Source organism: Dermacentor variabilis, chromosome 11 (assembly GCF_050947875.1).
Source record: "Dermacentor variabilis isolate Ectoservices chromosome 11, ASM5094787v1, whole genome shotgun sequence".
NCBI classification, from domain to species: Eukaryota; Metazoa; Arthropoda; class Arachnida; order Ixodida; family Ixodidae; genus Dermacentor; species Dermacentor variabilis.
This window is the reverse complement of record NC_134578.1, coordinates 47,431,473-47,455,354: the sequence shown is the minus strand read 5'-3', so window position 1 is coordinate 47,455,354 and position 23,882 is coordinate 47,431,473. Positions and strand designations below refer to the sequence as shown.

The window sequence follows — 23,882 nt, the reverse complement described above, 5'->3', positions numbered from 1 at the left end:
GTAAAAATGAGCTGTCTATATGGTAGCTGCTTACTATATTTTACTAGTGGTCAGTAGCCCGACTGAAGTTTTGTAATCTAATGACACACTAATTGCACTTACCAAACTGTCAGTTACCAGCAGGAGAAAAGCTACCACTTCATTCACTGTCTTTTCAAACCAACCCTTTATAAACCAACTTATGCCACTCGCTAATCCTGTAAGTGCTTTGGAAAGAAAAAAAACTGAAATTGTCGACAATGTGCTTGCAAAGTGCTACCATATTTTTCACACTATAGTCAGGTCACGCTTTATAGTCCACAAGAACGAACTTCAGCTGCAAGTACATTCTTTAGCTTGTCTGCAACTAGCATATAGTGTACACAGTATTCGATGCCAGTATAATGTGCTCAGTGCTAACTGTTCTTCTGTTTTGTGCATATAGTACTATAAAATTATGTATGAATGCATAGCATGTTCTTCAACTAGGTTTTGGTTTTGCCCGTGTGCTCCTTAGTCGAAGCCCTGAAGAGCAGCCATATCCCAATCAGCATTCACTTGCACATCCCGAGCTGCCAGTATGAGCTTGAAAAACATTGATTGTGCACAGCGAAAACCTTTGCAGAGCAGATTTTGTTATGCAGTTTAGTGGAAGGGAAATTTGCAGCTGCAGTCTCTCCACGTGCTTTTGCAGCTCCGAAGTTAACAAATAACATCATGTGCAGCCTGCATGCCCAGATAATCCGCACATAGCAAAATTCTAACTTTGAAATCTGTATAGTCTGTACACTGCAGTTTAGAAAATGCAGTGCAATAAACGACCAATTTTTTGGACGCCCGAATTATGGCCGATAATTCCGATGTCTTTGTGGCATCGTCGCGTATCCCTAGAATCAATGTATAAGGACGTCTGAAATTCCGGACGCAAAAATCATTTGCCAATCGATTTTCCACACTTTTGCTACGACCGCAGGTCTGAAACGGCATTAATTGAAGCCGCCACCAAAGCCATTTAATCTCGCCACTTTGAACCGGTGCTCTCGCATGCAGATCCGCTGGCAGCCGTAGCCACCAACACGGCAATGCTAGGCCTAGCTACTTCGGCGTTCACTAACCCACTTCTTGCTGTTCAGTGCCATGTTTTTAACGCAATAGCGTTAAAGGCCCCGTGTCGGAGAAAATCTGGCCTCAGCATCCCGTGACGAATATCGTTTTGCCAAAAATCATACCGATCACCATGCAAACCCAACCATGCATACTCAACCACACAGACCCTCCGTGTAGCACAAGGAAGTTACTGAACTAATTGAATTTCTTAAAGTAAAATACATCAGAAAAATCGTAAAGTACGACTTACACACAACCTATAGACATAACAGCATCGGATTGTAATTTGAATATGTATACGAGAAAACATAATTCTGTTGCGCGGAAACTCACACAAACCCCTTTTTCAGCATTTATACCATTCACAGGCTGGCCATGGCATCCACAATTTGGACGCGCTGGCATGCACAAATATTGCAAGCCACGGAGCGGCGCACCCGGTTCTTTGCAAGACCGCCAGATGGCGCTCGCCTCCGTCGTATCACGGCCTACGCAAGAGGCCGCGTTTCTACCAGAAAGCTCGCCTTCATGCATAGCACTCGACGCCAGCGTGTCCCGGTAATATTACGGCTACATAAGCAGCAGTTGCCGGGAAGCGTGACAAGCAGTCAGGCATCTTTGAATGCTATCGCGTTCCACTCTTAAAGGTGAAGCTTATGCGTTTACCAAATTTTTCACTTGAACGATTCGCCGCTGTTAGTAATGGCACCGACTGCACCTCTGTAATTTTCGCCGATGGCTTCGAAACTCGGAAAGCACGACGCGTTGCATAATGCAGGTTCCCGAAAGTCAGCTTCGCCTCAATGCAGAAGTGTTACGCGGTGAAGCATATGCACAGTATTACGGCGAAGCACAACATGAGTGGGAAAGGGCAATCGTATCAACATTAATCATATCATTATACACGCGTGCACCCGCCGTCTCCTATCACAGTACGAGCACCGATATGCCTAATAAGTGTGCTGTAATGTGTTCAGAGCTATTTTGGATGTACCTGTGGCGACTTTAGCCCTCGCAGGCACTAAAAGGCACGCATTCATTTTTTCCGACTGCCAGATTTTTTGGATGTTTTCTCCGCCCCAGGGACGTTGATTATATATTGTTTTCAGTCAACATGTTTACGTATGGCAACGCAACTCCTTTTTTATTGTTAAGAAAAGTAGTTGCAGGGCACTATGTGCAACTGCAACTACCTTTGCCATCCTCTGGTGACGAAAAGAAACACAGTTGTACCTCAATGCTATAACAAATTATCGAACTTAAAGTAAATTTAAAATGTTTATAAAGCTATCAGAGTTCAATAAATATAGGCTTATGAACGAATCTTGGATACAATGAAAACATTTTCATGCCAAATATGACTTTTTGTAAAGAGGTTAGATTGTATTACATGTCACTTTATTGCAGAGAATAGCACACAGAACCACCACAGCATGTGGAACTTTTACTTTAATGAGCGACATTACCGAGATTTGCTGCAAAGTTCAATGGGTTGCTAAGCATCAGCACAGCTAACAAGCATTCGTTCTCGTATCAGAACATTTTTGCGAAGGCCACCTGGTTCTGAAAGCGACATTCTTTTTTTCAGCTAATCTTAATGAAATTATGCATACTTGTCTAGTTTTTCATGCCAATTTCAAATATTATTTCGTTTATTGTACATGTCAACTACATGACGACTTATTAAATAAACAGGCTATTGTTTCAAGCCTCTTTGTGAGAAAATGGCAACATAAAATTTTTATTCTAATGCATGGGTCATTAGCCTGAAAGACGAAGAATGCAATAATGCAACCACTGTTAAAAAACGGTCAATATGAGTGCCATTAAAATACATTAAACTTCGTTTTCTGCAATGTCAGAACAATCTTGCAAGAAATAGAGCAAAATAATGAAGCTTTGAAGCCAGAACTTTAAAGTATGCGTGCATTATACCACTTATCATAATGAAGCTTTCTACTCCAAAAAAAATGTTGATTCTATCTGCTCTGGTTGCCAGGATATCAATGCTGGGAGATCTACAGGAGTGATAAAAAATTGTAAGGAAATAGCAGAACTCAAGATACGAGGGAAACGAGCTCTTGGTGGTAATTTTGATATTTCTTGACCAGACTATTGATCCGTGAAGCGAAATACTTTACAGATTAGAGCAACAGTAGAGTTATAAGCTTCAAAAATAGCAGCTCTAAAGATTCAATTTATTTCACAATATTTTATCTTACCAATTTTAATTAAGGCTGGCCCCTTAATTCAGAAGTGGCATATCTGCTTCTAACAACTACTTAGTCTTTTTTCATTAAGGAAGGAATCATCTACACCAACTTATTATTCACAGAATCTAAACCACAGCAGCCTTTGAATAGCATGAAGCTCTCACACATAGAATCCCTAAAACTTCTGCTCACCTTAATTATTTCACCGAACTTTTCTTCTCTTAGCATTAAAAAGCCTACACAAATTAGCACACATAAAATTCACGGAGCCTTCCTCATTCTATGAGGGATTTTCTAAAGTAAGTTTTGTCATTTTTTTAAAGAGAAAATGGTACACCAGGTGAAACAAACAATTGCCACAAGAATCCCTCCCCACTGCTGGTTCAGTAATGGAAGGAGCATCAGCGGAGGAAAAATGACGCATGCACAGAGCGCCGAAGAAAAGAGAACAGCAGCAGACCTGTGCGCCCGAAGTTAGGGTACAAATCACGATGGCAGACAGACACATACTAACAATCTGGTCACCAATGGAAGTGCGCGCTGTTATACAGCATGAATGGGCACCTGTTCCCTGTATTGAAAGCTACACTCTTGGGATATCATTTCCAAAAGAATGCTGAGGTGGAGCAGGCTGTGCAACAATTCCTTGCATAGCAGGGCACCAAGTTTTACCAGAATGGTTTCTTCAAACTGATTTCATTCTACGACAAATGTCTCAATGTCGGTGGCAACTATGGAAAAATAGTGCAAGGTGTGTAGATCATGATGCCATGGTGTCTTTTTTTTGTTTTTGGCAATAAAGTTTCCATGTGAAAATAAATGATGAAACTTACTTTCGGAACATCCTTCACAGATGGTATCACCGTCTTAATATTCTACCCTATTGGTCACGAAGTCATGTGTTTAAAGCTGTGCTAAAGTCATGTGTTTATAGCTTTTTCCCACTAAAGATATTGAATACAGGACCTTGCTGCCTGGAGGCATTCGTTCTCTTCCACTGGACAATTTTTTGCTAAGTTGAGTATTAGTGAGCTTTTTTGCTGAGGTCTTTCTCTGCAGCACTGTGTATACTTGTACCGTTTGTATGCTGTACAATTGTAAAAAGCCTGACTCCTGCCATAGCCCTAAATAGGACTGCAGTATGTAAAAACGAAACTATGGGCAGCTAAAAAAAACTAGTGTGCGTTGGCTGAAAAGAAGTAGGCATGTGACGGAGGCAACACAATCCTTCGACCATCAGAACTGAAAAAAAGAGCCAATAAGAGTCATTACCTTTAACAAAGGAATGACGCACATGAAGGCATATTTGCTGTAGTGAGAGAGGATTTTCATGTTTCTTTTATTGTGTAACTATGCAGACGAGAGAGCCCACCACTGGCAGGTCTGTAAGGGTAGCAAGATGGCTATGGTAATTAGGAGGCTCATGATATATACCTACGCTGTTATGTTTTGAGTTATTCAAGCAGGGATGCAGCAACCAGTCAGAAAAGTTTGGAAGGGTTTGCCAAGAAAGCTTTGCTTTATATATAGGGATGTGTTATTTATTTATTTATTTACAAAATACTGCAGGCCCATGCTAGGGCCCATGCAGGAGGGGTATCAAAAAGGGCTACACGAGCACTGGTAAAAACATCAAACAGAAATTATCATAGATCATGAAGAGAGAGAGAAAAAAATAATATATACACAAAGATGGCATAATGAGCACCTTATGGCCATGGAAACAATTATAAACATTGCAACTTTAGGAACAACAGTACTTTGCAAGAAAAAACAAGTAAAGCGCTTCACATTATAATGTTAATGTGTTGAATGAGTCACTGTTCTGAAGCATACATAGCAGCAAAGCGTTCTAGTCTGTAATCGTTCGTGGAAAAAATGAAAACTTGAATGTGCTAGTATACGTTCTAAATGGTGTTATCGATTCAGCATGACGATTTGGAGTCAGCCGTGACATCAGAGGTTGGATGTACGGAGCAGGATCTAATGCGAGATGGTTGTTTTTCAAGTGAAAAAGAAACTTTAATTTCAGAATTTTGCGACATAGCTTAAGTTCCTGGATATTATTTTGTTGCATCGTAAAGGTTGGGGGGTCTGTCATGCAGTATCGAGAAAAGATAAGCCGAATGGATTTACGTTGAATAATTTCTAGAGCATGAATGTTTTCCTTAGTGTGTGGGTCCCAAATAATACGTGCATATTCGAGGGCAGGTCAAATATGATTGAATTATAGGCCAACAGCTTGACGGATAGCGGGGCTTGTCGAAGTTTATATTTGAGGAAGCATAACTTATGGAAGGCAGATGCGCATATGTTAGATATGTGGTTATTCTAACTGAAATTTTTTGGTATTGTTACGCCAAAGTATACTTATATTCGCTGAGTTCTTTGAGTAGGTGAGATGATAGCGTGTATGGAAATGAGAAGCAATTTTTCTTTCTAGTGACATTCATGTACACTGTTTTTTTCAGTGTTTAGCTTCGTAACCCATTGGTTGCACCACTGATAAACATTATTCATGCATTTAGAAGCACCTGATCGTCTGCGTTATCAATTTCCTTAAACATAACGCAGTTGACAACGAATAGCCTTATTTCTACAGGTTCAGGGATAACATTAACAATGTCATTATTATATATTTCAAAAAGCAAATGTTCTAAAACGCTTCCCAGAGGAACACCTGATGTAACTGGAAGTTTGGATGAGCAGTAATCGTTTATATTAACGAACTGTGTGCGATTAAATACAACGTATATATCATATGGACACTCAGTGCCAATATAGTAAAAGCCAGGACAGGAATGTCACCTACTGGTTAAGGCAATCAATGAGAAAAGGTCTTTGCTGCGGAGAGGATACCTCACAACTTCTGACCTTTGCTTTGTGACAATTCAATGTCTTCAATTTTAGTTTCTGTTAATCTCTTTCTAAAGATTCTTGCAGTACAATGCTCTGTGAATGGCACTTCACAACTTCTAGTTTGTAATCAAAATTTCTGACAATGCCTAGCACGGGGCTCTTTAACTCTGACTGCCAGTTTTTTTTCGAACTGCTCTGCAACCCATGCAAGGGCTTTTGTTTTTGTTACATGATTAATTCAGTGATCTTTTGCTACAAAGCTGGCTCTTTGTCATCATTTTCTCCATTTTAGTATCTCTAAACAGGTTACAAACTCTTTCAGCCATCACAGTCCAAATGGACATGCCTGCCACACTCGCCATTGCCATGGCTGCCGTTCCAATTTGCAGCTCCTGCTGTTATTTTTTTTCGCGTGTTGACTCAGCAGGAATTTCATGCTGCATAGACGCTGGTTCTTCATCATCACTTTATTATGATTTAGAATGCACAAAGAGTTCATAAACACCTTCATCTGTCAAAGAGTGGATGAACCTGTCACAACGGTTTTGCATTGCTGCCCTAGTGAGACAGAGTGACAGAGCACTGAGACATTTGCTTTAAGAGCTCTCAAAAACTCACAAGTTGTGGATGTTTGAATGACCTATCCATAGATGGCCCGACAGGTACACAGTGTTATTTTTACACGAGTTGCATCTCGAGAAGCAGAGTGCATGATGAAACCACAAAATGGGCATACACCCGGTATTGGCCAGGTTTGTGGGAAGGTGGACAGTCGAGCTTTCTCGGAAGTGGCTGTTTAAGAGTTAAAAAGCTTAGTGTGCAAGATAGGCAATATAGACATCAACTAATGGAAGCTTCAGGCCTCATTTCACTGACCTTTGTGGGTACACGGTCGCCAAGGAGCAAAGCCACTGTGTTGTCTTTCCAGCTTATCAAATTGCTGGTGCTGCAACTGAAAAGGAAAAGAAACCTCAGTCTAGTGAAATAAACACTGACAAAAATTTTGAGAAGTCTAGCTGTTCTATATCTCTTAGGCTGACAGCTGCTAAAATTAACACAGAGCCAGAAAAAGAAGATAAATGCATCATCAGCATTAACGGCCACAATTAGGTCTACTTCAAGGCGAAGAACTCTCCAAGACGTCTTTCATTAATTGTGCCCTGCACACACATCTGATACATTGAAATATTCCAATTTCACAGTCCATGCAATTCTATGCTGCTTTCTATTGCACTTTACATGGCACCCATTCCTTTACATTTGTTGCATTGATAGACTACCAGTTCCACATACCACATGAGCTCCACAAATTTCAGTTCTCATGCTAATCTCAACTAAGAGTGCAAAGTTATCTACGTACACTTGCTTCTTAATCCATAATCCTGTTTTCATCTCCTAATGTTACATTTAGCATTTTCCATTGCAGTGCTTCTTTCACAAGACTTAGCTACCTGACAAGCCTGCTATCCTTCAGGTTTTGGCTAGATGGGTTAGTACTGGCAGTATAGCATATTTATCTCTTCATTAGGCAGTCAGGATTATGAGGCCAGGGTGACGCTTGGGGACCGGGAAAAGAACTTAAGTATGCATATTAACATAAAGCAATAAAGAGAAAAGTACGCACACTATAACATAAAGTAATATAGAGTAGCCGACAGAGTATTCAGACTTGGTGGGGATCACCTGAAATACCAAATAATCAGAATTGCCAGAGTAATTGGTACAAGTTATTTACCAATTTTGCCTTGAGATGCAATTTCACGGCAGAGCGACTTGTACCTTATGCTGTGGCTTTAAGGCAGCCCTTCTCCCGCTACCGTGAAACCACATAATAAGACGAAATTCGCATTGGCATGAAGTCACAACACAATGCGAAATTTGCATATAACCTGCACCCAGTCTTTACTGTTAAATTTTTCAAATTCTCGGTGAAGGTTATACGCAGAAGTATATGGTTCCGCCTCACCTGCCAAGGTTTATTAGTTGCTAAAACTTACACTGCCATCTAAAGCCTGGATTGCCACAGATGTGGCACCGCAGTCACCATATTGAAATAGTACACTGAAGCTATCAGCCTCGCAAATAAGGCGGGGCTAAGAACTTTGAGGCTAAGAATTATGGGGGAAAAAAGCTCATCTTACATTCGAAACATGGTACAGTGACTATATAAGTTTCGGTGTACATTGATTGACTGATTGATCGCACCAACTCTCAGGCCTTGCAAGTATCCACTCTACATAACACTGTAGCATATATAATATAATGTATTATAATATACTGTTATGTATGTAATATACTATATACTTCGACTATGTGAATAAATGACCAAGAACTGCTTACCCCATTTTTGCTTACAATTTACAAATTTCTGTAGGCTTGTCGGCCGGGTGCTTGATTCGCCCTTTAAAGCAGCTAACTGCATTTGATGTTATACAACAATGGTCACGCTGCTACTCATCCTGCTTGCTGGCATGTGCTAGTCGTGATGCTAACTCCAATTATGCACCTGCACGCGTACATTTATGTTCCATTTTATAGACAGCAGGGCTTCCTACAGTGCTCGCTTCTGTGACGAAAACATAGTGCACCACATGAGAAAAAAACATGAAGATATGCGCCATGTAATTCAATCTACTAATGTTAGGTCTCGTACATTTATGTAAAAAATACAACAAAATTATATTACATAAAGAGCATTGCAGATCTTGACATATGTGCCAGTGCCCAAGTGAAGTGAGATGTTTCTGTGACTTGTGGCCACAGTGAACTGCTTAAGCTTGTGGCCAGGAATAGTACAATAGAACCTAAATATAACTAACACAGATATAATAAATTATTGGAAACAACGAAGCAAAGCTAAAATGTTCCTTGCTACAGATAAATAAGCTTATATGTATAAAATGTAGTATGTACATAATGCAAATGTAAATACGTAAAATTTGTCTTGGCAAATAGTAATAAGCACATGCTTATAGCGAATACCTTAGACATGATAACAAAAGCATTTTAGAGTCAGATGCAGCCGCATTATAATAACACTCAAATGTATGTCACATACTAATAGGTGATTTCATGTAACTTTATGTCCACAAGACGTAGTTATAGTGCATGGAATAATAGCTAGTCTCTAAAGGGTGTCACAGACAAAAGAAAAACAACCACACTGCAAAGAAAACTGAGTGAGACTTCTATCACTGCAGTGCCTGCATACTTCCGCAGCGTTGCCTGATAAATATGAATTGGAGTACAGTTTTTTGCATGTGTACGCTATGATTGCATTGGTGTATACTAAACACATCACTTGTAAACAGCATGTCGCTCATCTACACGCTCTTTGCATTGTCATCGAAGCTGTCGCTTGCATCACTCATGCGGCACGACACTTCTGCACTCCTGGATTTCCTTACAGATGCTCGGTGCTGTGCACAGCTATCGCTTGCTGGCTGAGTAATGCACTGAATTGTCTGCATTACAGTGGCAGCATAGCGTGCACACCTAACTGCATAGATGAAATCCAGGGTTTGGGAAGAGCCATGACAAAAAAAAAAACTGAATACTAACCAAGAATGCGAACAAGGCTCCCCTGTTGGAGGCGAATCTTCTTTATATATTTCCCTGAATATCTTTTCAGTTCATCTCCATTTTCTTTTTTCATCAGTTTCACGTCAGGTAAGAAACAACTGAGCATTACAGTAAAGTCAGCAGCAGCCTTCCATTGTTTTGACAATGTGATCTCTTCAACAGAAAGAAACCTCATGAGGAATGCTACCTCTCTCCAATGAAGAGCGAATATGCTTACTGAGACAAATTTTCGCTCTACATAAGTGTTCTGATTATGTCATCTATCACATGCAACGTGATCATCTGTAGCAGATGCCGGACAATGAGAGAGCCCCCTGTTGCATTGGCAAATGGATTGCAGAAGAATAGACATACAATGTTGCATGCCCAACAGAAAAATGATGGTAACCTTGCTCATGCCATGAACATGTGTTTGCTATTAGATGAGCTAGACTATACGCTGATGTTGCAGCAAAATTCTGCACAAAGCGGTAAGCTTTTACAGTTGGAAAAGCAGAGAATAAATGAAGGTGCAGGCAGTTATACAAGCCAGTGGCTCCTCACTTTCTCTGGGCCCCCATGTTGAGGTCGTCGAAGAAGATGTTCATGCCGTTGGTTACCTTCCAGGCCATGACGAGGGTGATGAGGGCCATCACCCCACTCAGCATTGATGCTGGTGCCACTATCTTCCACACATGCACGATGCTGAGAGAGGCATGTGTTGGTGACAAGGGAGTGATTGAAAGAAACAAAATGCAGTGAAACAATGCTGCCAAGTCGGAAACATCTGTACGCAATACTATAATGGTAGTATCATTCAACATAGATGGACCACAAAGAGAAGAAGGTAACAAGACAGTGAGTTGTGAGCCCCTGTGTTGTCCTGTGATGCTCTGTTTTTTGTGGTCTGTCTTTGTTAATCGGTCCTGCCAATGAAATGTGACTGAACTCTGGGTAGTCTGGCAGGGATTGCCTCTGATAAAAGGTGTTCCTTTAAAGGATTGCCCAAAACAAGAACAGAAATTTTTCTTTTCACTGAGTCAAAATAAAATAAGTATAATACAGCCATTTCCTGGAAATATCTCATTCTATAAAAACATTAGTTCAGAGAAGAGCGCCAGGCTCAGTAAATTCATCTGTTTTCTGACTGCTGCAAAGCTTCTTGTTGTGAAGTTGATAAAGATGGTCAATTCACCAAGTTTTTATTGTAGCTGTTTTTCAGAAATCCTGAACCTAGGTAATTGCACATTTTTTACGAAAGTGTACTCCACTAATGGCACAAGAGAACTCAAAGCTTTACTTGCTTATGATAAGGAAAACCCACTACTCTGACATGCAGAAGTGTACTCTGGTGCCAATACTTGGATTAAAAAATAAGCAATAGCTGGTTTAAGAAGTCTGGCTTAACTTAGCACTAGAAAATTTAACATTTAAATATTACTGTTATGATCTGAACTCTATATTGCAAGGTGCATTGACGTGGAAATTCATAAAACAGTACACTAAGAATAGAAGCTAACGGCTGAATCCGTGCTTTGACACAAATGAAGCGATCATTCTTTTTGTAGGTGGTGCACAACAGTTTATGACCAAAACAGAAGTTGGTCATTCCCCACATTCGTTTGAGCTGGCATCTATCCATTTTGGCTTTTCGTAGCACTTAAGAACACTCTCAGTAATCCTATGGCTCCAAGTACTTATTCCAATTTCGGGAACAGTAATAGTGGCAAAAATAAACTTCAAAGAGGCACTTGCAGTAGCGATCCATTTTCGGGTGGTAGCAAGAAACACGATCTTCTATTTTTCTACGACCTGATTCATGTGAAAAGCAATAGAAGTTGCAAGTCTTTACGGCGAGTACTTTACTTCATTAAGCAGCAATTGGGCACCTTTGAAACTGAATGCACCTTGTACTATAGATCTGTGCTTAACCAGCAATGAAGTGATAAGTAGCAACATAATTAAACACCACTGTTAAACCTAATGTACTTATCTTTAGCGGTCATTTTGCTTTAGGTGGCTTAAAATGAGAAGCAGTGCGAAGCAGTTGTTCTTTGAAAGATATAAATGCATGCATAGTGACAAATTTTACTCTGCCTCACTCTGCAAAGAAATGCCTGATATCCTATTTATAAGCAGAATTAATTAAATGTAGGCTGCTGACCTCTCACACTCTCACTATTGTGCCATGGTTGCAAAACTTACACAAAAATAAGGTTTTCTTCACTTAGGTTAAGCCATGTGCACGTAATGTTTAGCCACATCGCATTAAAAAAGAATTCACTTGTTCGAAAACACTCTCGTGGCCTGCTTAATATTAGCAACGTGGAAGCTTTTGCAGCAAATTCCACCAGCCCAACAAGGTCCCGGCACAAATTAAACAGTGTTCACAGTGACTTTCACAACAGAAACTCAAGACAAAATAGACAGTGTTCACAGTGGCAACATTCCTAAGACAAGCATAGCCCATCATGCAATGCATAGACAAAAGACAAAACCACAGAAGACAAAACCAAGGAGGCTGTATTATGAGCTGATTCCTTCCTGTCTTTGGCCCATCACTGCATTTGAATCAAAAGGTGAATTCCACTCATTGCTAGGGTGCAGCTACTTGAATCCTCAAGCAAGCAATCCGATCGCATTCGCACAATTCCAAATATGCAGGAAAAAAAGACTGTTCCGCACGAGATCTCAGCGAGAGTTTTCAACTGCCGGAGGAGTGAATGGTGCAATGCACACTCAAACTTAATTACTACATTATTATGCTAAATTATGCTATTCGCTTTTGGCATGAACACAATTTTGATTGTTACTCATTCTTTATTACACACATTCTGATGTTAAGTATCTATATTCCCACTTATTTGTGTGCTGCCTCTCTACCAGCAAAGGAGGGTTTGAAGCTCTGTCAAGCTGTCATTTCTGGTAGTTTTTTCCGTTGGGCCTCCAGCATCATGCAGAGTGCTACCTGATGTGAATAAAGTTCAAACTTCCCAGCTGAATCTGTACCCCAGTAGTATTACAGGAGACAATAATCTGCTAAAGACTGAGCTGATCCAAAAGGGCTGGTGGAAAATAGGAACCAGCTTTGAATAAAGCAACAGATAAGTTCTTCGCTGTCGAACAACAGAGATGCTCTAGAACAATCAGTGGAATTCGTCTTAAATCATTGGCACGGAGACATTTCGAGACAGCTAATAAAGGCCCATCAGGAAGGAAGTAAAAAGTAAAAATGTACTTTGTGTAATGCTGGTTTAAGGCTGAGCTACATGGAGGGAAATACTGGCATAAGAAGACAAACATCACCTAGCCGTGAACGTCCAAAACCCAGCAATAGCAAATTTGATGCTTGCCGCCGCCCTCGCTCGGCCATAAAAAGTTTGCCCAGCGAACTTCACCGCTGGAAGCGGCAAATGCGTGAGGCGTGCTCGCCAGGCATCACAAAGGGCGATCTCCCTGTGACTTCCGGCAGAGTGCATAAACAGAATGTAAGTTGTTTGTAAATGCACGCAAAATACCTTTTCTGTTTTTCCAATTGCTTAGCAATTCACAATAAATAGTAGAATGAAAACCCTTTTCATAATCTTTTTGTTTTATAAGAGCACTTTCATCGAGCCCAGCAACACGGGCAGCCACGCAGCGAGCACGCAGCAGCGGCCACCCCTTCTTCGCTCTGTGTAGACCAAGCTGGCGAACAATCAGCATTGTGTCACTGTGTCTGTTTCTGCCACACGAACTTTGTAGTCGGTTCTTTAGGTGTGCCCTAAAGAAGGCACAGGTTTACTAAATGGTGTATTTATCTCACCCAATATTCTGAGCATTAAGCAGCTGAGTTTATAAACAGTGCCGAAGTGCGGCAATTTCTACATACAGGCCTATCTTGATTATTTCAGATGTGTGCTCACACAGCACTGCAAAATAAAGCCACATGCGCAGAAGCAAGGTGAACTGAGCTTCACACTTTTTTAGGTACAGTGGCCACAAAGGTTTACAAACTATTGGTGGGAGGAAGAATAGCATATAACACTCATTATGAACATAAATAGAATTACTATAACATACATTAACCTGTGATTGGTGCTAGTAGGATATATTTCTATCTAATGGCTGATCAATAGATAAGCACAGGAGCAAAAGTTCTCGACCGAAGCCCGAATAAACCATGCTTCAGTGATATCCCCCTGCTCCTCTTTGCACTTAATAATGCATGTTGAGAAAATCCAATAACGACTTCTTCATTTAAGACTTATCCTAGCGATAAAGAGTGCAATGTTGGCCAAGTTGCTCAAGGCCATAAGATTTTAGAAATCGGCACTAACAATGAAACATGACTGCATCACACCGAGCAACCAAGATCCAGCTGGAACTTTATCTGGTATCTGGTACTAATCCCAAGCTGTAGAAATAAATCCAGGCCTGCAAGAAACTGCAATGATCACAATTGTCTGCTCATTTGTCACAATACAGCTGCATTGTGTTTTTAGGTGCCTCTATAAAAAAAGAAAAAGACTGCAAAACTGAGTGGCTGGGCATTGCTATGGGTCACGGGAACAAAAAAGCAGGAGGACCTCACAAAATAAATATGTGATATCCTGACTCCTATGAAGTGAGCTACAATAAATAAGGGTGGTTGTGCTTGGGTGTGCAAAACAAGGATAAAGACAGATGGACACAAATCAAAACGGATGCAAGTTGCACGTTTGCAGTAAATAAAGGTGTGCTGCTTCTTAAAACAATAATGTCAGTAGACCGACAAAAAGCAGGAACAGAGGACAAAAAACGTGAACTGTTTAATAAAAAGAAAGAGAGAGAAGTGCGGAGAAAGTTAGATGAAGCAAAACAGGCAACAAAAGAAAAATTAGGGATGGCACAAGTGAGGGAGGCTCGATGCAGCAAGCTTTTCCCCATGTGACTTCAAAGAAAGCAGGCAATAAGTGAACATTCCGGTTTCCGGTTTACCTCATCATCTTGTGGCCATTTACTGCGTAAGTGTCACTGAAAGGGAAGGGGGACATTTAAAGATCTGATTTTGTTTCACCAAATGGCAGCAGCATTAATGACTTCACAGTGGCTACGGAGCAAGGAACACTTGAAAGGAAACAACGCGCCAGTAGTTGAGTGGCTAAGGCATTCTGCTGGTGACCCTGAGGTCAGGGGTTTGATTCCCAAAGGCAAGCTACAAATCAGTGAGGGCAGAAGGCAAAAATGCTCATGAATGCGCGTTACGAAAACCTGGACTGTCAAAAATGAACTGCAACCTCCCGCTGTGGTGTCTCTAGCAGCCCACTAGCTGAGACCGTATCTTCAGTCCAATCACATTTGGGGATATTCTGTTTGTGCAACGTGGTGTCTGGCACAACACCTCGCTGGAGCGATGAGCATTTTTCCCGCTGGCTCATCCAATCAGCATCTGTCAAAGTCTTCGAATGAAAATATTGCCTTTGCTTTAGAATGTTAAACCCCTACAATACAAGCAAACACATATGAGTAAAACTCGGATCTCTTTCACAGCTGCAAACATTTATAAGAGCTCGGTACAGGCTTTATGTAACATCATTTGTAGTGATACCCTACGTCGATCCACACTGTGGAGGTACCTATCACTGCATGCTGATCAACTAGCAGAAGATGTGACAAAAGTTGAGGCACAGCTTCCTACAGCATTACTGCCACTTCTCGCTGTTCTCAAGCGCACTGATGGAATGCTTATCATGTATCATGTCAACGAGGCATAGCGACTCACATTACGTCACGAAAAAACTAAAAGTGCAGATGAATGTAAGTAATCAAATGCACGTGCTCTGGTGGCTGTGAAAGCAGCAGCAAATACTGCCCATCAGCAGCTGTCACATTAAAGGGGCCATGACACCAAATTTTCGAGCTTGACTTGTACACTGCATGTTAAACCATGCAAAAGTGCCACAGCAAGCTTGCCAAATTTGAATGCATTCAGTGCAGTAGAAAATTTGTATTTAATTTTTTATCTCGCACCAGAACTGTACAACAGTCTGGCAATGAAGAGTGGCGACAAAATGAACCTGCCCCACAGAAACGACTTCTTCAGAGTAAGGGAACCCAATCTCGAAGGTCTTTTGCGTTCTGCAAGCACTGTAAGCGATTGCAGGAGCTGGAAATCCTTCATAGCCGCCATGCATTGTTTTGTTTTTGCATGGGCATCTCAGTGGTCTGTCGCTTCTTTTTATCCCATGAGTAAAAGAACTGAGAGCAAAATTCAACAGCAACACCCTTGCTTAGCCATTGGGTGCCAGTGTGTAAGGAGAAAAATGACGTGTGTGATCTCGAAACTGTTTCAGAGCAGATGACACAGCAGTGGCCAGACATCTTCCGACATCCCACGGCCCGAGCCAAAATGATGGGTGCTGTCAGTGGAAGGGACATAGAGGCAGTGATTTCAGAGTTAAATTTCAAGTTAAAATGTGCATGCAGGGCCTAGCTCTTTTGGTGTATGGATGACCATATCGGGCCCTCAACTCTCAGTTACAATGATACACTCAAAATAGTCGAGATTACCCTTTTGTAGCCCCTTTAACTGTCATGAACTACTGGAGCGAGTGACTGCCACATCCAATTCACGTGGCTTGCTACACTACTAAGCAAATGCACATTCTGTGCCATCCCAAGAGTGTCTCAGTAAATACGTATTGACAGGCTAGTTGATGACTCATACTTAGGTGAAGCAGTGCACTTGGAAAGAAAGACGTTCATGCGAACATGAATAATGAGGACACACACATACCTGTGTATACGAATACACACATACAAAGGTATGTGTACTCCACATAGATGTGCATGTCCTTATCATTCGTGTTTGCATGAATGTCTTTTTTCCCCCAAGTGTGCTGCCTCACCAAAATCAGTGTCTCAGCCTACCATGTCCTTCTGCATGTTTTTTCTTTGTTCTTCATACCGGCTGCTTTGGCCTGGTGGCTATGGTGTTCTCCTGCTGAGCCAGAAGTTGTGGGTTCGAATCCCAACTGCAGCAGCCACATTATGTGGATGCAAAATGGAAAAGCACTCATGTACGATGCTTTGAGTGCACGTTAAAGAAACCCAGCTGGTTGAAATAACCAATCTGGTGCCCTCCACTCGCATCCCACGTAAGTTATAGCCCGCTGTATAGTTTTGGGACTTTAAACCCCATACCTTGACTTTAATTAATGTTTTTCTTTGTACATCAGGTGAGCCTCTCATATGCAGTTGTTCCTTCCAAGTACTCCTTGCTCTGTGACCATAGCATTAAAGGGACACAAGAAATATAAAGTTGAGCTAGATTGTCAGATAACGCTTCTTGCATTCCAAGTAGTCTCACCGAGACTTGGAGTTCAGTGAGAATAAAGGACACAAAAACGACCGAGGACATCACCCTAAAACTCCTGAACCACTTTCCACAGATGTCATTATGGCTTTCACAGTGTCGGCTCAGGGCTGATTAATTGCTTGTCACTTATAATTGATTACATTGCATTCAGGTGTAAGTAACTTTAGGAACCTTTTCCAAGATATCTACAAAATATTTAAAAGAATTCAGTACCGGCCACGCTGTTTCCCAGCAAGAAGTGCCAACAGAAATAACCTCACTGCAAAATAGCCTTGTGAAATGGTTAGACTAAAAATGCAGATCAGAGTACAGTGTGGCTATCCTGCTTCACACAGGGATATGGCATTTACTATTAAGCAGCACTTTGTGTTTCCAAACAATATGTTATGCCCCATCAATAATGCATGGCACATTTATTATTTGAAAAAATATTACTATATCACAATTTTCTGTTTCTAGTCTCACATCCATGTAATAACATACATAGTGCCAGTTGCTTCCAATACATTATTTTTGTTGTTGTCACCAAACTTTGATGTGACACTAGAGGAGAACTCGGTAGACCATCTGAATCAGCTCTGATTCAATGTAGCATTTATCAAAAGGAAGCTGCTGACAGCTAGAGAAGGCTAACTTGGTCGCATCTATCTGCAAAGCTGACCAGGGTCCTCTAGCAAAGCATTACACAAAACAATGTAAAACACGGTGCGTGTAAATCATGACCAAAAAGAAGAGAACAGTGGCCCCCCTAATTCAGTACCGTCATAAGTTAAATGAGAACTGGTCTTTTGAATTTTGTGATATTTAAAGCGACATTTATATTGCGATCGCATTGGACGGTTTGGAAACAGCGTGACAGAATGCAAACACTTTTTCTCCGGTCTAACATAAGAAACGACGAAGGCACCGAAGTGAAGTCAACTCCCACAGCCGAGAGGTATGAAGAAAGACGGGACCTTTGATGTGCCTACTACAGCTGTAACACATGTTCACCACTCGAGTCGCACTTTCCACTAAACGACACATCCGTTGCAATGACAGATGCGCCATATTTATGCGGTTGTACGCGTATACCCGCGGTTCTACAACGGCACACGGAGGCCAAACTATTCCGTAATATTGTAACACGTCTATGCTGTGCGTCGTGCAATACATGACAAATGTACCGTAGTGAGGGAATTATTATTTGTTTCTGTAACGCGCTACAAGAGAATTCAGTACAGCGTTCTCGTAAACCGAGTGAGCAATCAAGCATTCTAACACTGCACCAAAAACGCCCTGTCGGAACAAAACGTAGATACAACGACGGCAGATTGCGACAACGCCGGAAGTTTGGTCAAAGCTTATACCTCGGCAAGCCCAACCCAGTCCATAATCGCAACTAAGGTACATTTGCTCTTTGTACCGTTGCATCCCGTGTTCTTTCTTCGATGTGTGTTTTTTATTTTTTTATGTAATCGGTAACCTACTTATTCTGCCCCTCAGTGCGACCCAGCGCCCGAGTTTTCTTGCTACGTCCTTGACCATGTTTGTGCGTTGCTTGTTTCACTCGCGTCGGGTCCACGCACGCGCTTACCGCCTCGTGCGTAACTCACCTGTCATTCAGCTGTGACCCGCGGCTTGGAGCACACATGACGAAAAACCACACGGCGACGATGCTGTACACGAACGAAGCGAGCAGCGCGAAGGTCACGTAGTTGCACAGCTTGTCACTACTCCACTCGATGCGAGTGTAGTCGATCTGGCACTTGCCCGTCGCGTCAACGTCGATCCAGGGCTTCGTGAAGAGTAGGCACTTGTCCACCGTGGTATGAAGCCGGGCGTTCATGTTGCGATAACAGACGAGCGCAGCGATGGAAGTCGCCATCGCTAACAAGTACGCGACGACGTGCGTGACGCGCCAGCCGGTGACATTCTGTTGTTCGGGCATCGTCGAAGCGTCGACGCTTTCACCGGCTTTGCACCAAACACGACGGCCAGCGCGAGTGCCGAGAATCACGCAGTGTAAACACAGCTGAACCCCCTGAGCAACCTCAACAGCTCGGCGAGAGGTGCCATGACAGCTGACAACGGACTGGATTGGAATGGAGCGAAGTTGGCTTGTTCGCCGTTTTGCACTTTTCAGTGTTGCTCGAACACACTGCAGACAAGGCCAATTCACTGAATTCCAGGCGGAGAGCGCGAAATTTTGAAAAGCTAAAATGCAAATCTTTCAGAAGCTGCCATAGCTTTAGCCATTACCTCCACCACTGCCAAATACATCATCAGCGACTCTAAAAGCGCAATTCGAAATTTTTGCAAAGGAGGGGCCCACTCTGCAGCCATCAAAATATTACGAAAAATCTCCTATACCCGCCAGATCACATTGAACTGGGTTCCCGCCCATTCAGGCCATCTTGGAAATGAGGCGGCGCACCAATTTGCCCGAGGATTCGTAGTTAACCGGGAGGTGCGTTACCCCGAGCTCAGGTCGGCCAAGGAGCGAATGACGACCTACAAAGAAATTACTACCCACTTCAAGAAAGAAAGACAAATCTTCCCAGAACCACATAGATCTCCAAGTAAAACACAACAAGTCAGTTGGCGGCAGCTCCAAACAGACACTTTCTTTAATCCGTACATATGCTCCATATGGTTCCCAGAGCAGTTCAGCCCCGTCTGTTATCTCTGTGGGCACCATAAGGCAGACACACCACACATCCTATACTCATGTAATCACGACAAGCCGTCGAACAGTCTGCAGCTCTCTACCCAATCGCAGTGGGAGGCCGCGCTGCTCAGCTCGGACCCGGAGGTTCAACTCCGAGTCACGGAGCGGGCCGAAGAGGTCGCCGAACGACATCGTCGGTTGGCCACCTGGCGTCCGGCCTAGAAGAGGAGCCCACCGCGGGGAGGGGAACGTCACCCCAACCCCGCCTAAGACCTCTTCTTTAATAAAGTTTATCCCCTCCTCCTCCAAGACATGCGGGCTTCTAATGGAAATCGAAGCTCGTGATCCTCGAATTCTTGCGATTTTGATTCAATGAGCGCTAGAGTTTCCGTCGAACACGGAAGCAGAAGATACTATACTTACCTTTAATTTACGGGGCCTCGTTTAGGGCTGATTGCCCTGCCTCCAAATTTGTTACGTAACGCTCCCTCTGAGAGCTTTCGTTCTTCCATGGTTGCAATTGTATTTGGCGTGATGAACACACCTCCCTCCAATCAACTCATTGCGAGCATTAAGTTAAAGACGAGTCGTGTTTACACAGAGTAACTTAACATTCAAATTGGCTTCTGGAACTAAACCAAGCTTTAAAGGGACACTAAAGTTAAAAATGATTGCTTCTGCATCAGAAAATTACCGTTATACAACAGCAAAAACACCACTCTTACAACGATAAGACGTTTGGTAAGCCAGAAAAAGCGCATGAATGAAATACGGGTGGCGACGCCTACTTAAGTTCCCGCACCTGGAGGCTGTGACGTCTTGGATTTTGAGGGCATCTTCTAGGGTTCACTAACTATATATAGCGGTACAGATTGATTGCATTGTGTTCTAAAGGAATCAAATATTCAACATGGCAAGTTTCGGGAACCCTTATTCAGCCAACGCGGCCCAAATGCGAAAACATACTTTGGAATCCCTGACGTCACGCTGATATACCGGCGCTGGGGTTCGGCGCCAAATTCAAATAGTGATACTTGGACTTTCATTTTCTTATTTAATAAACTATTTTTTTAAATGACTGCCTGCAGGGTTCTCAAACAATGCTTCATTAGTCTAAACTGATTTATTGTTTCGCTTTGGTGCCCCTTTAAGTTACCAATGGCGTGAATACTGAGAAGATATTTAACGCTCATTCTGTTCTGCCATATTTCACTCTTCTTCATCTTGAAAAGGAGCTTGCTCACCCGAATGTGTGAATGCTTGCTCTAACACTACTGAGTGAATCAGACTTACTGTTTGTAATATTGCTCCAGTTATCGCGCCACTGCACCACAATGGGGGCGAAACTGCAAGCTTGTTTTTTGTTCTTGTTTGTTTTCACAACGGCCATTCTAAGTTCTCATCGTCTTATTCTGTCCATAGCCTACTATGCCGTACCTTTTGTACAACGTTAACTCAGCCATCCGCCAACCATTGGTGTTTTGCGAATATACAAAATTTCGAATACAATAATGAAATATTCTGCGCTTTTCGACTTGTGAATTCATTATTTAAAATGATCAAATATTTGCTTCTTTTCGAATATAAGCAATAACAATTAACACTTATTAGATTCCATTAGGGCGAATAAAGAGGAAGATTAGTCTCAAGAGAAAGAGTGAGGACTGTTCCAACTGATTCTGCAACTGGAAAGCCGTGCATGGTTATTGCGGAGAGGCACCAGTTCCTCAGCGACTGCATCGGGCAAACAGTTGGGCGATGTTTCAATGAAAGGTTGCTCTCCTGCTCATTATTTTCCATCATTCAATGAGAATGGCTTCCTTTAGTCAGCCTATGTATGATATTCTGCTTGTCACGATTTAGCCAAGTCAGTTTATTATTCGGATAGTGTTATCATGTTTGCATCTCTTTAAAAGAGTCATTGCACTGTGCCGTAGTATATCGCATTCCTTCCTTCAGCGAAGACAACACTCCACGTGCATCTGGTGACGTGATGTTTGCTTGTTTCATTATTTGCGTTATCGTACTGTACCAAATGAGTGCAAGCAGCTGTTTCTCATTTGCAAGTTCCTCAGCTTACCGGGAACGACATCCATTACATGCTGTGCCAAACATTGTAAATAATCCTGTATTCTTTTTTGCATGTGTTGTCCTTATTGTTGTTGCTGTCATACCAACACCCCGAACACTTTATTGTGTTTCTGTTTGTTTAGACATATAAATATTCGTTTCGATATTTGGATGTAATTTTCTCAAATATTCCTATTCGATTAGAATCGGAATTTTCGATGTATGAGCATTCGTACTAGTTTAAAAACTTCTGATCAAGTCAGCGTGACTAAGCCTAATGGGGCCACTGGCGGTATGCACAGCGAAAAGGTGATTACAATCGAACGCCTTTATAGCGAAGTGCTCGGCACCTTCAAAAAGCTTTCGTTATGCAGGCCACCTCGTTGTAAAGGCCGTGCAGCATACCGCTCACAATAGAGCAGGCTATAAGCATGCTCAACAGAAGAAAGCCTCTGATATGAATTTGATTGATACTTAGTGAAATCAGTAGCTAATTTTCTTGTGTCCATTTGAGAGAATGTGCGACTGCAGCCAACCTTATTTAATCAAGGTTCACTTCCCAGCATGATCCGTGGTGACATACAGGAGATACACAAAGTGGCAAATCGTTGAATGCCGCTATCTCCTGTCAGCTGTCAGTTAACATTCTTGGTTCATTTGCCGCACCTTTATCACTGTTGCCTTCGTTAACATCTGCGTCATTTCCGCCTTAGATGATATTGAAGACGTCATATCATCGTAAGTTATGAATATATATATATATATATATATATATATATATATATGTGTCATCCCGTCGTCATCAACTGTGACGTATTCGCAAGTCTTCACCACGCATCAGCGGTTGCGACGACGTGAACGATTTCAGGAGCATGCGGCAGCGCTACTACTGCGTCGACACGTTCGTCAAGTACATATCGCTAGCGTGGTGACGTCGCTAGCGGTGACGTCTGCGGAGGGCAGTGCCGGTACCACTACGCGGCGTTCTTTCTAAAGCAAAAAGCCAACCGTGCTGGATGCCTAAATTTCTTCGTTGTACAGAAAAATTTATTAGAGTATAATCTTCGTTGTTCTGCATTCACGATACATATGAAAGGATTCGGGCAGGGACATCTTCAATCATTCGTTATAAAGGTCATATCGCGGTAGAGGCGTTCGTTGTAGAGGCATTCGACTCTACTTCACCTTGTCCGGCCAGCGAGAATTACATGCCAGCGTGTCTGGCTGTGTTCATGAAACCATGCACATTAATTCCTCTTCCTTCTGTCTACTCTGCTAAGTCATTAACTGCTCGTCCACCTTTCCGCGCCGAGATCCACAAGCTTCATTGGGTCTGAAACCGCAGGGCGCGGTGAGTGAATAATCAAGAATTCATTTTGTAATGCCACGCCATTTGTCACTTCGGGCCACCCGCTGTCCGTATTGGCTGCCCAGGCAAATTCAAGCGCGTCTGCGACAACCGGTCATGCGACACGTGTTTGCCAATAGAAACCGGTTATTCGGTCTGTTTTGTGAAATCCCCGGAGGGCGGACCGCTTATGTCATGGCGTACTTGTGGTATTTAACTGCCGGCCATATGTGCACTGCAAACTGCACCTGCAATCGGCCGTAGTTATGCTTTAAGTTCGCGTGTTGCACATGCTTATCGAATCCCTGGCACGAGTGAGTGTATTTTTTCGTGGGTCACGGAACGTACCTCTGTTTCCAACCTCGGTATGCATGGGCCCGTTCTCAGCAATAGGGAGTTTTAGCGTGTCCGGTATTCCCGCATTAGCAATGGCGTTTGCGTATTAGCGGCTTAGCGCAGGCGCCAACGAGAGCGGCCGGAATGGCGATCCCACCTGTTTTTTTTTAGGCAAGAACACTCATAGAACACGAAAACGTGCCTAATAGTCATTGTGGTTAGACAAAGCATCACAAGATGTCGCTACCAACGCCCGGTAAGCCGGTATTACGCAAACGCCATTGCATACACCGGAATACCGGACACGTAAAACTCTCTAATATTGCGAAAGCAGAAGGATGTATTGTTTTCCTGGTCCCATCTGGCAATACGACAGTCGTTAACTGATGGATGGATGGATGGATGGATGGATGTATGTAT

General features: G+C 42.4%; 1 protein-coding gene across 4 annotated transcripts in view; it reads right to left on the bottom strand.

Moving 5' to 3' along the window:
- LOC142563959 (uncharacterized) overlaps nt 1–19,130 on the bottom strand; it is a 47,077-nt gene extending 27,947 nt beyond the window's left edge. For 3 of the 4 annotated variants that reach the window (XM_075674710.1, XM_075674712.1, XM_075674713.1), the window contains exons 1-4: nt 18,654–19,130; nt 14,679–14,714; nt 10,284–10,424; nt 7,035–7,110 (exon numbers count right to left, since the gene is read on the bottom strand). In XM_075674710.1, the coding sequence (XP_075530825.1) occupies nt 7,035–7,110; nt 10,284–10,424; nt 14,679–14,714; nt 18,654–18,988 (588 nt within the window). In that variant the 5' untranslated portion in view covers nt 18,989–19,130. The remainder of the gene's footprint in view (nt 1–7,034; nt 7,111–10,283; nt 10,425–14,678; nt 14,715–18,653) is intronic. The other variant, XM_075674711.1, reaches the window with a different exon arrangement.
- Nucleotides 19,131–23,882: the final 4,752 nt, after the last annotated feature.